At 47.5% G+C, this 13,399-nt stretch overlaps 1 protein-coding gene across 7 annotated transcripts in view; it reads right to left on the bottom strand.

Annotated features, from left to right (window-relative positions):
- MTSS1 (MTSS I-BAR domain containing 1) overlaps positions 1 to 13,399 on the bottom strand; it is a 165,724-nt gene that overhangs the window by 22,820 nt on the left and 129,505 nt on the right. For all 7 annotated transcript variants that reach the window (XM_060116310.1, XM_060116307.1, XM_060116312.1 and 4 more), the window contains exons 5-6: positions 11,384 to 11,475; positions 9,931 to 10,005 (exon numbers count right to left, since the gene is read on the bottom strand). In XM_060116310.1, the coding sequence (XP_059972293.1) occupies positions 9,931 to 10,005; positions 11,384 to 11,475 (167 nt within the window). The remainder of the gene's footprint in view (positions 1 to 9,930; positions 10,006 to 11,383; positions 11,476 to 13,399) is intronic.

Below are 13,399 nucleotides of genomic sequence, written 5' to 3' on the forward strand. Positions count from 1 at the left end.
ATCCTGCAGCGGTTTTTGATCGATTCCCCAAAGCAAAACCAACCAGAAATCAAAAGAGAGAGAGATTTGATCAGATAAGATCGGAAGCTTTTGGACTTAACCATTTTCTTTTTTTTTTTCTTTTGACGTAAACATTTTCAAACAAACTCAATTTCTGTTATTCTTTCAACAGGCTGTGCCTCAGTTTTCACTCATCTGTTAAATATAAAAAAACAGTACCGGGTTCACATGGTTGTTGTAAGACCAACCAAATGGACTCATTCACTAGAGCATTCAGCAGAACGGCCAGCAGGTGGTCAGCGCTCGGGAAGTGGCAGGTGCCGCGGCAGCCGCGCAGCGTCTCTGAAGTCCTCCTTCTAACCCGGGGCACCGCAGCAGGGGACAGCGTGCCTCCGTAACGATAAAATGCGACAAAAACTCCGAAGCGGCGCGCTCCAGTGAATCCATCAGCGTGCCTGGCGAGGGCACAGGAGCTCTGTGCCCACCCCCACCCCACCCTGCATCCTACAGAGCTCTTCACCGGGACGCTCACTGGTTTCCTTTATAATAAGTCAGCAGCTGTAAGCACCGTGCCTTCCTGAGTTCCGTGAGCCCTTATAACAAATTGTCAAACCTGAGGGGGTTCACGTGAGAGCCTAAACTTGAGATGGGCTGGGCGGAGGGGTGGGGAGCCTGTGGACCCCGCTTGTGGCTGGTGAATCTTGAAGAGGAGGAAGTCTTGTGGGACTGAGTCCTTAGCTAAGCCAACGCTGGTAGTTAGTATCTGAACTGATGTGACTTGCAGGACACGCTGTTGGTGTCAGGGAACTGACGTTAGAACATAAAGGCCTCCGCCATCCTGGGGACGGCTTGAGGGCAGAGGCTCCTTCTGCTTCCATGGCTGCCAAGGGGGTGTAGCCCAGAGGAGGCACTTTCTATCTACCTCCTGAATGAGCGAAGATGCGCGCTTGCCTCACAGGGCTCCTCTGCGGCGGTCACTGGGGATGCATGAATGAAAGAGAGGCGCCGGAAGTGAAGCAATAAACCCCCTGAAAACTGAATGGCTTGCAACTCAAGAAAGGCAGGACTACACCCCGACCATCCAGTCCTGCACCCGCACCACCGGCTCAGCGTTCTCGGGGTAAATCAAAACCACGTTGCGCAAGGAATCGATATTTCAAGCACGTCGTCCTTTTTGTCCTCCGGCAAAATTAACACCGAGAAAAGCACTGGGCTCCTGCTGGGGGCTCTCCCTGCCCGCCCCGCCCCCACTGTAAATGCATCTTCCCAGCTTCTAAATGCAGCCACAGGGAAGCCAGGCGCTCCACACCTTGACAACAGTCACGTCACGCACAGGGATGTTTCAGGGCATCTGCTTCCGCTCCCGCAATCAGCCGTCTGCAGCCAGAGTCACAAGCAAGGCACTTGATGAGCTGCGTCGGGGCAAGGCTTTCCCAGAGACCAGCTCTGCGAAGGAAGGGAGCTCGTAGCTCTGGGCCTCGGGGGGATCTGTTTGGTCTGTTTTTACCTAGAATTCCCTGGTGTGAAGTATGACGAACGAGTCCCCTGGCCTCCGAGGACTACAAGCTTTCATCTCAAAATGCAACAGTCCCTTTCAGGAACTTCTTGGGTTAGATTCCAACATCTCTATTAACTGCAGTTAGGTACAGCGTTCCGAATGCCACCCGGGGTCTAAAACGTGAAGTTTGACCACTGCTGCTTGTACTAAGATAGAAGGAGTCAGGCTGCTTTTCGTTATGCTTTTCCCCCATCGGCCCGTTAGCACAGGCTGGCAGGGTCGGCTGCATCACCCACTGACCTCTCCCTTCTCTCTCCTTGCTCTGCTGACTGCTTCACCTGGCATTTCTAGGGCCAGAACCTTATGTCAGGCTGTGGTTCTCTAATACTGACTCATTAAAAAGTCCATTTCACACAGGTTGCCCCATTTAGTAAAACTGTACCCATTCAATTATTTCCTGCATAATTAAATGTGTGCACTCCTATAACACCTTTCCCAAGCCTAGAGTGAAGCAGTGACTCGATAATCTTCCCTGCTGTGTTATGTGCAGTTGCATCTAAATATCCAGAAAGACCACAAGGCTACATACAAGTGGTCAAGCAACCCCTGGAGGTCTAAGTGATCACCCGTCTGCATTTGCAGTCACCGCCTTGACCTCAGAAGGAACTTTTCCAGCTTTAGCTCCAATAGAGAACAATCATTGGTTTGGGCTCAAAGTACCCTTTTCCCAATCGCACTGGTGTGGCGATCCATCCCCCCCAGGGATGCCCACTGGAGGTGAGCAGGAAGTGGGGAAGACACCTGGAATCATGGACCAGCTCTTCTCACCACCTCACGTCAGCATTCAGAAAGGACCGTTGTTATTTTCGGTTGTCCCTTTGCAGACAGCTGACATGCATCCCAGGAGGTGGTCGGAGAAAACATCCAGAGGAGATTTCTGGGGGTCGCTGCCTTCTTCCAGGGCTGGGTCTTGCAACCTAGATCACCGGCAATACAGGGCGGGCCACCCTTGGCTCCATGCTGACTCCAGGGGCCCAGGAGGTCCTGGGGGCATGACAATTCCTGACCACTCCTGGAGGCACACACGACAGACGGGGTTAACCGCTGAGAGGGTCTCCGTGCAGCCCACACCACCTCCTGAGCAGTCTGCTTCTTCTCCACCTCCCAAACTCGGCAGTGGGAATGGAGCAAAGAAGCCTCCGCACTGTGCCAGGAGAGAAAGTCAGCTGACCCATGAACCGATAACCCAGACTTCAGATTTTTGGGTGGGAGTTCCCTCTGGGCAAGAGGGCTCCCAGGGCTACTCCTTTTCAAAAACCAAAGGGGGAGTGGATGGAGGTGGCTGAGACATACTCAGTTTTCACCACTGAGGCAGGGAGAGTGATCCACTCGTTGACTGCAGTTTCTGGGGCATCCCGGGAGTGGTTTTTGCCAGTTTTGTAAGCACAGAAGAAATGGGTGAGGAAATGCAAACATTCACCCTGATGCAGCCAGGGGCCACGGAAACCACTGCACCAGTGGAAAGGATTCAGCATTGCACAGGCTTTTTGCTTTCTCCGCATGGAAGAAAAGAAGGGTGATGGGTGGAGAAGTTGAGTCCAGTATGGGGTCTGATCAGAAATGGGGCCGAGTGATAGAACCATCTGGAGGCAGGTAGCTGAGGCTGACACAGGGTGTCACTGTGGTTCTCAGTCCACCCAAGGTGGAACTGGCAGTCTCCCCAAAAGCTGACTTGGGGTATCACCCGCACTCCCCCTCTGCAGCATGGTCACCCTTCCCATGGTTCTGGTGCTCCCGTCTAAGTGGTGATGGCTCACACTGTCCCCTCTACCCTGAGCAGCCCTTGTCCTATTCTCCACCAGCTGACCCCTCTTCATCTTCCTCATCACCCACCCACACCAAGCGTACATGGGTTCCTTGTGCCTTGCCCAGCTGCTACACCTTCTGCTTACACTCATCACGGTGCTGAGCTCACCAGATTAAACTACAGTTGACCCTTGAATAACACGGGTCCACTTATGTATGGATCTTTTTCAATAAATATGGAATTGGCTTCCAAATCCACAGGTTCCGCATCTGTGGATTCAACCAACCATGGATCGTGCACTATGTTCACAATCCTTGGCTGAATTCGCAGATGCGGAACCGTGGATATGGAGGGCGGACTATAGGACTTGAGCATCTCATAGTCTGAGGCAGGTCCTGGAACCAATGCCCCTCGGATACCGAGGAACGACTATAATTGGTTTCCTTCCACTAGAGTCTCGATTCCTGGAGGGAGCAGTGTATCCCTGGCTCAGTACACTTTATTGAGTTGTAAATTTCTCCCCTGTGGAGGCCCCCAGTCATTGCTTATGCAAGATCCAAGGGAAATACTTTTAACTGACGGAGGGAAAGTTCTGTATATACGTATTATTTTCTTCTTTTGTTAAACCAGGACATTTTAACTACCATGAAACTTTGTTAAAATACAGATCTCCAGGTTCAAACATGATTTAAAACTTGTAAACTAAAATTTATGAGGGCTTCAAGCCACACAGCTTTCTGAAGTTTCTACGCCCAAGTTCACTGCTATCATCATATGTCACTGTGGCTTAGCCCTGTGAACGGGCCCCTGCAAGACAGAGAACTAGAGGGGGCTGCAGAGATTCTCCCTAAGATGAGCAGAATCTAAGTCACAAAAGGCTGCGTGGTTCCTTTCCTCAGCCCTAATCCTACTGTCCGTCACTTAAAACAAATAGCATGCCCCATTTACTCCAGACTCATGCCAGGCTTTCAAGCAAACGTTCTAGTAAAACTCTGTGTCCTCAAATAGGCCACATATTGTATGATTCCCTTTTTAAGAAATGTCCAGAATAGGCAAATCCATAGAGACAGAAAGCAGATGAACAGCTGTCACGGGCTGGGGGTGGGAGAATGGGGCACGACAGCTTTAAAAGGAAAGGGATTTCTTTCTGGGGTGATGAAAATGTTCTGAAATTAGACAGTAGTGATGGTTACAGAGCATTGAGAATGCACTAGAGCCACTGAAATGTACACTTTAAAACGGTTAAAACAGTGCATTTTATGTTATATGAATTTTATCACGATAAGCAAAAGAATGGCTGTGTCTTACCTTCCTCCCAAAGGTGCACTAAAAACTGTTCAAGCTGTCTCAGAACCACAACACTGAGGACTGGAGAGGATTATCACCTTTAAAAGGTGGGGGACAATGGGCTACCCTGTTGGCGCAGTGGTTGAGAGTCCGCCTGCCAATGCAGGGGACATGGGTTCGTGCCCCGGTCCGGGAAGATCCCACATGCCACAGAGCGGCTGGGCCCATGAGCCATGGCCGCTAAGCCTGCGCGTCCGGAGCCTGTGCTCCGCAACGGGAAAGGCCACAACAGTGAGAGGCCCGTATATCGCAAAAAAATTAAAAATAAAATAAAATAAAATAAAACAACTTTAAAAAAAAAAAAAGGTGGGGGACACTATCCCAACATCAACGTGACGGGAGGGTGGCAGAGCTGTGTCCCCCGCGACAGCTGGTCATCCCAGCCCCACCTGTCAGAGGGGACCTGTGTGGTTCAGGCTCTTCGTAGACGACAGAATCCGCCACAAAAACCTCTTTGGAGCTGCTCAGTGCAAAGGCTCAGAGAACACTCAGGCACACTCAGCAAGATAAACTACACGGACGGCTCACAGACAGACCTTTCCGAGACACAGGGACAGCCACAAGACACTGAAAGCGACTTGAGATTTTTAGTAGCGTTGTCACCCACAGAATGAGGGTCAATTTTCAGTCACGAAGAATCATTTTGATTACTGAATTTGAAGATCTGATACCTTTGTAATGAAGCATTCCACAAACTCTGCTGAAATAAGAAATACTTTTGATATTTTAAAAATAAATGGTTGGTTTTGAAAAAACTATATGGTCCTGGGGCGACAAAGTTAAAGATATGTGGCAAGCTTAATACAACCAAATCCGATTTGGGAATTTTTTTGAGGAGTTATTTAGCATAACTTTCCACGTTTTGTTTGTGATATAAATACACACATATACACCTAGATATGTATGTATAGTTATATTTATTCCCTGTGGAAAGGAGGGTTTAAGTCACTCTGTATTTCTTTTTTCCATGAGTCTAATGCTGAATTATGAGGATGCAAAGACTCTTAGAATGTTGAGCTAACCCATTAAAGGGCCAGACTTCAAAGAAAGAAAATGATTGATTGAAACACACACACACACAGAGTTTTCTTAAAGTTATGGAAGATTAAATAGGTACCATTGATTGTTCTGAACTGGCAGGAAAACTGGGGCAACTAGCATAGGTCTGGACAACCACGGAAAGCCCACAGTAAGGACCACACCGTGACCAGCCACCAGAGATTCAGGATGACAGACTTACCCAGAGCGTCCACTGGCAGGGGGGGGGCGTGCGGTGAGAAAGTGCAGGATACACAATTGACACAAAAAGGAAAATAATAAAGTCAAACTGGTATTCGAGCAGCAGTCTTACCTTTCTTTCATGTGTTAAAACAGTCCGTGGCTTGCCACCGAATTTTACATTGGGGCGATTAAACCCACATCCACCAAGAGCTGCAAATCCAAGTTCCCTTCCTTGACTTGCTAATAGTCTTTCCTTCCCATCTAAACAGACTTCCTAGTTAGTAATCAGCACCCCTAGAGAATGCAGCAAGGTTTTTTTCTTAAAAAGAGAAATGAAGACTATATTCCTGTAAGAAGCCAATTAAGATGCTTTAACAAGAGCTTTCAAGTGTAATTTATTGTAACTTGAAAAGTAACTAGGGAAACCAGGATCGAAAGTTCAAGCTGGGGTGAAAGTGAAAATTTTTAAAATTTTTAAAAATTTAAAGAACTTAAAATTTTCATATAATAGCAAATAATATGCTAATATGGGACTCTGGGAGTCTGTTTATTAGATTTATAATATTAGCTTTGCAGCCTCTGGTGAAAACAACTATTTCAACGTCAGGTTCAAGGGTTAACATATTAAAATGTTCCAGTTCCCTCCCTCAAAATCTCTGATAAACTTTTAGTAGTTACAGATGGAAACAGAAGGCTTTACCATAATTAATTTTTTAATTAAAATTAATAATAATATGGGAGTTAACTAAATGAGAAATAAGGCTTACCGACTGTACAGTAAGGTGGCAGAAGTGGACAAACAGCATAAAATGTTTCCCACTTCTGATCTTCTCTTACTTCCCCCAGTTGGGTTACAACCAGCTCTAGGACCTCAAGGGTCATGCGCTGACGTCAAGCAGCAGGGCTCGATGAGGGCTCAAGAGATGTGCCACTCAGAACCTGGGGCTTCTGGGTCAGCCCCACACCCCCTCCCCACCCTCCTGGCTGCCTCTGTCTTGTCCCCCTGACCACTCAACAAGGAGGCTCTGCCCCATGCACTGACCCTGGGCGCCGGCCTGGAACTTCTCAGAGGGCGGGGACCATTCCTCCAGCCCCCAACTCCCTGCCTAGTTTTTACGCCCGGTAGGTGTTCAATAGCCTGCCTTCCACAAAAATAGGTACATTCACCCACAGTTGGAGCACATGTCGAGTTGTTTTAAAATGATTTTAAGATAAAGTCTAATCAAACCCAAAAAACCATTAAGAGTTTTTTGACAGTGATATTTAAATACCTTTAGAGTACAAATTACCCTTCTATAGTATAGTAAAAAAGAGTCAAACAAAGAATGTGGCAAAAGGTGATACAGCTGCAGAGTGAAAGTTAAGGTAAATTAGTCACACACAAAAATAACACCCCATATGTGCCTGCCTAGGTCAGAGGGAAGTGCCAGAACCATGCTTAAATGTATAAACGCATTTCAACTTTGAAAAGGAGAGTCAGAAGATATTTTTAGATCAAAGATCACAGTTTTGGAAAAAGGAGCGGCAGAAAGCTGTTTGATGACCTTCTGAAAACATACTTAAGAGGAAGTGATTATTGCGCTGTATAAACCAGATTCAGTTCTATCAGGACAAAAAAAAAATGTATCCAAAGCATTGGATAAATCTCAGAAGGAACTACCAACACTTTACAAGTCAAGAGTCTAGGAAGCTACCACTTGAGCACTTGAGGGAGATGAAACCGACAGAGAGGCATTTAGGCAAAAAGGGACACTGCAGCTAACCAGACCCCAAAATAACTGGGAGTCTCAAATAACCAGATTTCTTCCAGCCCTTAGCTTGTACTGTTTCCATTCTCAGGCCATACTGCTTGCTTCTAGGAGAGCACTTCATTAACATTCACTCAGAATGATAAGTCTGGTGCCTCCTAGAAAGCTCCATTCAGCCCAGAAATATACAAATGTGAGTTTTAAAAGGCACTTACATATTTTAGAAAAAAATTTTTTTATGAAGGAAAGAAACAAAAACTGTTTTCTGGTTGTTCACTGGAGTATCTAGAAAATCATCCAGAACATGCTAAGCTACTGATCTGACTTGGCATAAGAACACCATCACTGCTACCTTGTCTGGAAAGGATATGGTGCCCAAGACCATCAGATATACGACTGGGGCTGGAAAGATGGATGCTTCAGAAACCCCTGATCACAGCCTCTACCGTCTCAGCCTTCAGGCCCAAGTGCCCCCAAGAAACCTCACAACTAAAAGCCAATTATTCCCGAGTCCCAGGACCAGAAGCATCCCCTCATGTTATACAGTCTGGCACCTCCATGTATCCTGAATCTTTCTAACCAGCGCCTTAATGGGAAGCTCATTATCCTCTCTAGGCAGCCTAAGCAGAGCTGGGCAAGTCTAATTACCAGCAACTTCCTTTTGTGTTGCACTGCAATCAACCTATCAGGCATCCCCTGTAGGTCCAAATTCTGCTAATTGGACAATGCCAGTGACTTTGAGTGACATATGAAGACTGTTTCAGCCTCCATGTAGAATTCAGATAAAAGGATTATCACTGCAGCCAAGAACTTAAGGCCTCTGAAAACTCTGGAAGAGAGAAAGGAAAACCACTACTTTTTCTTACCTCAACCTTTTCACCAAATTCCTAAACCTTTTCCAAGCCACAGATCTTCCTTGGACACTGGCTCCAAACTCATCAATCTCTCCTATTGCAAAGCTGGCATGTTGTCAACTAGGTAGAGTTCAGCTCCAAATTTTTACCATCCTGTTCTTTTATGGAACCTCAGATTCAATGTGATATGGTGGCAGTTTTATTTACATTTACCTTTAGACTCACTAAAATGTTACTGGCCACAAACCCTATTCCACTTGTCGAATGCTAGCTCTCAGGCACCTGAGTTAGATAGAACATAAACTGCAGAAGCAACAAGACCAGGAAAACACATCCAAAAGAAACAAATGGGGCCAATACTAACAGAAAACCTGATCGTGGGTGAATATCCTGCTGTCTTTATCCTGAAATGGTCTCCTGGTTATTATAAGAACTGGGGGACATTTTTCAGAAATGCCAAAGCTTGAAAACTGTCCTGTCCTCGCCCCTCTTCTACCAAAGAATCCCATCTCTCCAGATGTTTGTTTTAATTCCACATGAGAACTGCTTGCTTAGGAAAGAGGAAATTTGGTTTTGGGGATATCTACCTAAAAAAGTTGTCTCAAAAAAACGCTCAATACTACCCACCCACAGAGCATCCTGATGGCGGGGGGGGGGGAACCCATTTTATCAATTGTGATGCAGCAAATTCCAAATCGTGGTATCAAGAAGAATTAGTCTAGAGGGAATGTCACCTGCTCAAGTTCGAGAGAGAGTCCCTACATCTTGTTAGGTCTTAGTAAAATGTTACGAATGCTTTCAAAGTGGATGGAGCTAGATTTTTCTCTTAAAACTCCCAGTTCAAGCCGGAAGAGCAAAGCTGCGTCATGGATCTGATAATTAACTGGTTTGCAAATGACAATCAGCTGGGGGGGAGGAGGGCCACCTTGCACCAGCAGTCTCATTCTCCTTATCCAGCTCCCACCCTCATGAACACCATGAAAAATCTCCCTACACAGCAATGATTCCCGGCTCCCACTGCAGCCTTTTCTAACATTCTCACGAGACTTAATAAAGGGTTTCAGAGATTATAGGCTGTGAAGGATGGAGGAGAAAATGACATAATTTCTGCAATAATTACTATACAACATTTGCAAAGATGCTTTTATGCATTATTCCAAGGCTTCCAAGAAATTTATAGGTCTCATCACAATGCACAATAAGCATGGAAGCTGTCAAATTTTGGAGACCAGGTGGGGGGAAGAAATGAGTCAAGTACAACTTTGCAAGGGTCTCAAATTAATAGATATTCTACACGTGGGGACTTCAGTTCAGATAGATTCTGTTAGCTCCGATCTGTTCACAGGACCATTACATGTAAGGCAGTCTGATTGAAGACTTTCCACTTCAAAGAAAAATCACGCACGTGCTCATTTTCCCCAAGTAACACATTAACAGCAGAATTTGCAGAATTACCTTTTTTTGCTTTCTTCTGCAGTTTCAGTGTATCTGAGGACTTCTTTTTTATCTCTTGGCGAGCTTTTTTATATTCTAAGAGAAAGCAGAATATTGAATAATTTTACCACTTAGCTCAACAGAAAACACTTTAGCAACAGCCACTACTTTCATCACCAAACGCATAAACTATGACATGCAATAAATAGCTTTATTGGAATACGAAATGATAAAAATCTCATGAGGACATTTTACAGCAAAGGGGCTATGAACACGAAAACCAACAAAATGCACTGGGGTCTTTCCCTACAGTATTCATTCATACCAGCTTTGAGGAAACATGGTACCCAGGAACATTTTAATAAAAATTTTAAAATTCGCAATTTCTCAGCTTAAGTGTCAGGAAATATTTTCAATATTATCTACTTTCCCAAGGCCCAAATCCACAGTGCTTCATTCCAAAAAGAACCCACGTGGCAAGATGCCAGCCAGATGTTACAATTCAGAAAAGAGCCCCTCAGACTACAGCAGGAGAAACTAGACCACATGGAAGAGAACTGGGAAAGGCCCAGCTGCCTTACTGTCATATTAGTACCAAGGCCAGACACTGTGGACACGGAGGAGGGGCAGCCCACGTGACTCACATCCCCACTGGCCACTTCCTCTTCCCCCACCAGCCTACACCCAGCCTGGACTTTTCCATTTCTGTTGTTGGCATCTCCGTCACCCAGGCACGAACATCTGAAATGACAGTCACCTCTGATACTTCTCTCCTTTGCTACCCTCATCAACTAATCGCCAACTGGACCAGCTCCCACAAAGCCATCCCCGACCTTTCCCTCCCACCAGCCCTGAGCCTATCAGAGCAGGGCTCTCCCTTATATGCTCTTGGTAGCACCTATGAGTCAACTCTTTCCGGCTTCATCCCCTCAGATCTGCCCATACGCTTTCCCTCCACCACACTTACTGCAGGTTGTATGATCCATGGAGCAAGGTCTCCTGCCCCTTCCGTACCACCAGCACCCCACCCTTCGGCTCCAGGAAGACTGACAGGGGTGGCGTCTGCCTGGACCATTCTGTCCCCAGACCTGGCACATGAGGTACTGAGACCCACTGGTTGAAGGTTAGCTTACATCATTAAAAGTTTGGTTTTCACAATGTGCTGAAATGCCCTAAGTGCGTCTCTGGCATTTAACACTGCTGTTACAAATCACTTTTAATTCAGCTGATCACAATTAATGTCACAGAGCGCGATCAGGCTACCCACTGAGTGATGCTTCATGCCCAAAACCCAGCACTGAGTCCTGCAATGGGATCACTTTTGACCCCTCATCCTCCAACACTGAGATGTCCACAGCAGCAGCGGGGAAAGAGCAGGTCCTCAGGGTGACATCAATGAACCCAGCAGAGGCACAGGCAGCAGCCGGCAACATGCCACCTGACACTAATATGCATCAGCCACCTTGCCCAGTACCTTTTGCATGGTCTTTATCCAGCTGGTTGGCCACTTTCTTCCATTCTTCCATCTGCTCTTGAAGTGGGTTTATCAGACAATCGATTAAAGCACTTGTACCAAAGGAGAAAGAAAAGGAGACATTAAACAGACACATTCTGTTGTCAAGGTTTACACTCAGCTGTCAAAACGTACCTGAATCACAATTACCTGAAGCAAGACAAGGCAGCACACTAAGCCCAAGTTCACATCCAAATCCCCCAACTTCACAGCAACCGTGTCCTCAGGAGGCTTTTCAATGACTGCTAAGAAGCTGTACACGTGACTGTACAGCATGACCTCTTGTCACGGCCCTTTTTTCCATTCCCACACTCTATTAACATGCCACACTGCAGATCAGTGGGGTCACACCTCTGGCTGCACAAGGGAACCAGCTGGAGAGCTTTTAAAAGGTGAGGACACCTGGGCCTCCCCCCATACCTGATAGAAACTTGGAGGGTGGGGGGCCAGCATTACCTTTTTTAAAAAAGGCCCACATGATTCTGACGTGCATTCAGGATAAGTCATGAATGTAGACTGTGGACAGCCTAGGCAGGATCAGAGGGGTGAGGGGTCTCCAGGTACATCCCTTCTTATTTTGTGCACTCTCCCAAACACACTGCAGTTAAATGAGTGGAAAGGTAGCTCTCAACAGAGAGGAATCCTGAGTCAGGGGAGCCAGGGTTTTTGTGCAATAGAAGTAGAATCGACCTGATCCTACATTACAGAGATGTTGTTGGGAACTTACAGAATGCCCTCAAACTGTCTGAATGGCACTGGTGAGAACTGCAACAAAGGTATATTCTCAGACTGCTTTTGGATGCTGGGGCTCCTGAAAATCTCCAAGCTTTTGGTACCATCCCCCCTCCTCTTACCAGGGTCTAGTGGCACCACCCCCCTCGCACGCGCATCCTCTGGCCTCACCTCCTCCAGCTGTCCAAACCTTCCTTCTGAACAGAGACGCTCCCTAACCAGCCTGTGTCCAAGAGCCGCCACCCACCTCATCCCGTGTGTTCCTCCTCCTGTCATTCGTCACCGCCTGACACTCTATCAGGTTTATATAGTGTCTGGAGCGTAAGCTTCATGAGTGCAGGATGTGTTTCCTACTCAGGGCTATGCCCTGTACACCTGAGACGATGCCGGCACATAGTAGCTGCTCAATACACAGTGGCTGTTGAACTGGCGTCTCTTCATCACTAAAATGCAATGAGGTGTCACAGGATGGGCCCCAGAATAAACAAGATGATGTGTGTGGGAGGAGGCGCAGGGGGTGCCATCCCGGGGAGCACTCCCCAGGGGCGAGGAGGGAAGGAGGAAGCCAGATTTTATCACACGCTCCAGCAGGTGCTTTCCACCGTGTGGACACTGCGTGCATCTGCACAAGAACACTGCAGAGATTCCTACGCCCATCTGACAGGGGCTGAGAGCCCAGCCCAAGATTACGGCCTGTCAGCGGCCAGCCCGGGGTTCAAACCTAGGCCCGGTTGACTCCAAGACCAGGTGCTTCCCACTACATTCTGCAGCCTCCTGAGGCGGTCCTGCAAGAGGGTCAGAGGGATTCCACCGTGACAGCCTCTCACGCAACTTGCAACTCCCAAAGCGGAGCGGTGCAGAAGTGCTGAATTATGCTGATCTGTTTGGGAGAACATCCCACTCTCACTGGAACACTGGTGACTGTAGACCCCCGTGCCAGCCACTGCCATTTCTACCCATCCTGGACGCTTGTGAAACAGACAAGAGACTGGCAGTGTGGAAGGTTCTAGGAGCCACCCCCGCCCTCCTCGGCGGGCCTGGAGGACGTACACAGGTCCCGGGTAACAGGACGGCAGTGCACGCCTCACTCTCCAGGACGGCAGCTCCTCTTCCTATGAGGTTCCTGCAGGGGTGGGGGACCCAGAGGTCTCAGCAGGGTGCTTGGCGCCTCACACTGATGAAGCGTGAGGAGAGACACACAGAGAAGATCCCAGAGGGGAGTGCAGGCTCCATGAGGCAGGGACC

This window comes from Mesoplodon densirostris, chromosome 13, assembly GCF_025265405.1.
Source record: "Mesoplodon densirostris isolate mMesDen1 chromosome 13, mMesDen1 primary haplotype, whole genome shotgun sequence".
Classification (NCBI taxonomy): Eukaryota; Metazoa; Chordata; class Mammalia; order Artiodactyla; family Ziphiidae; genus Mesoplodon; species Mesoplodon densirostris.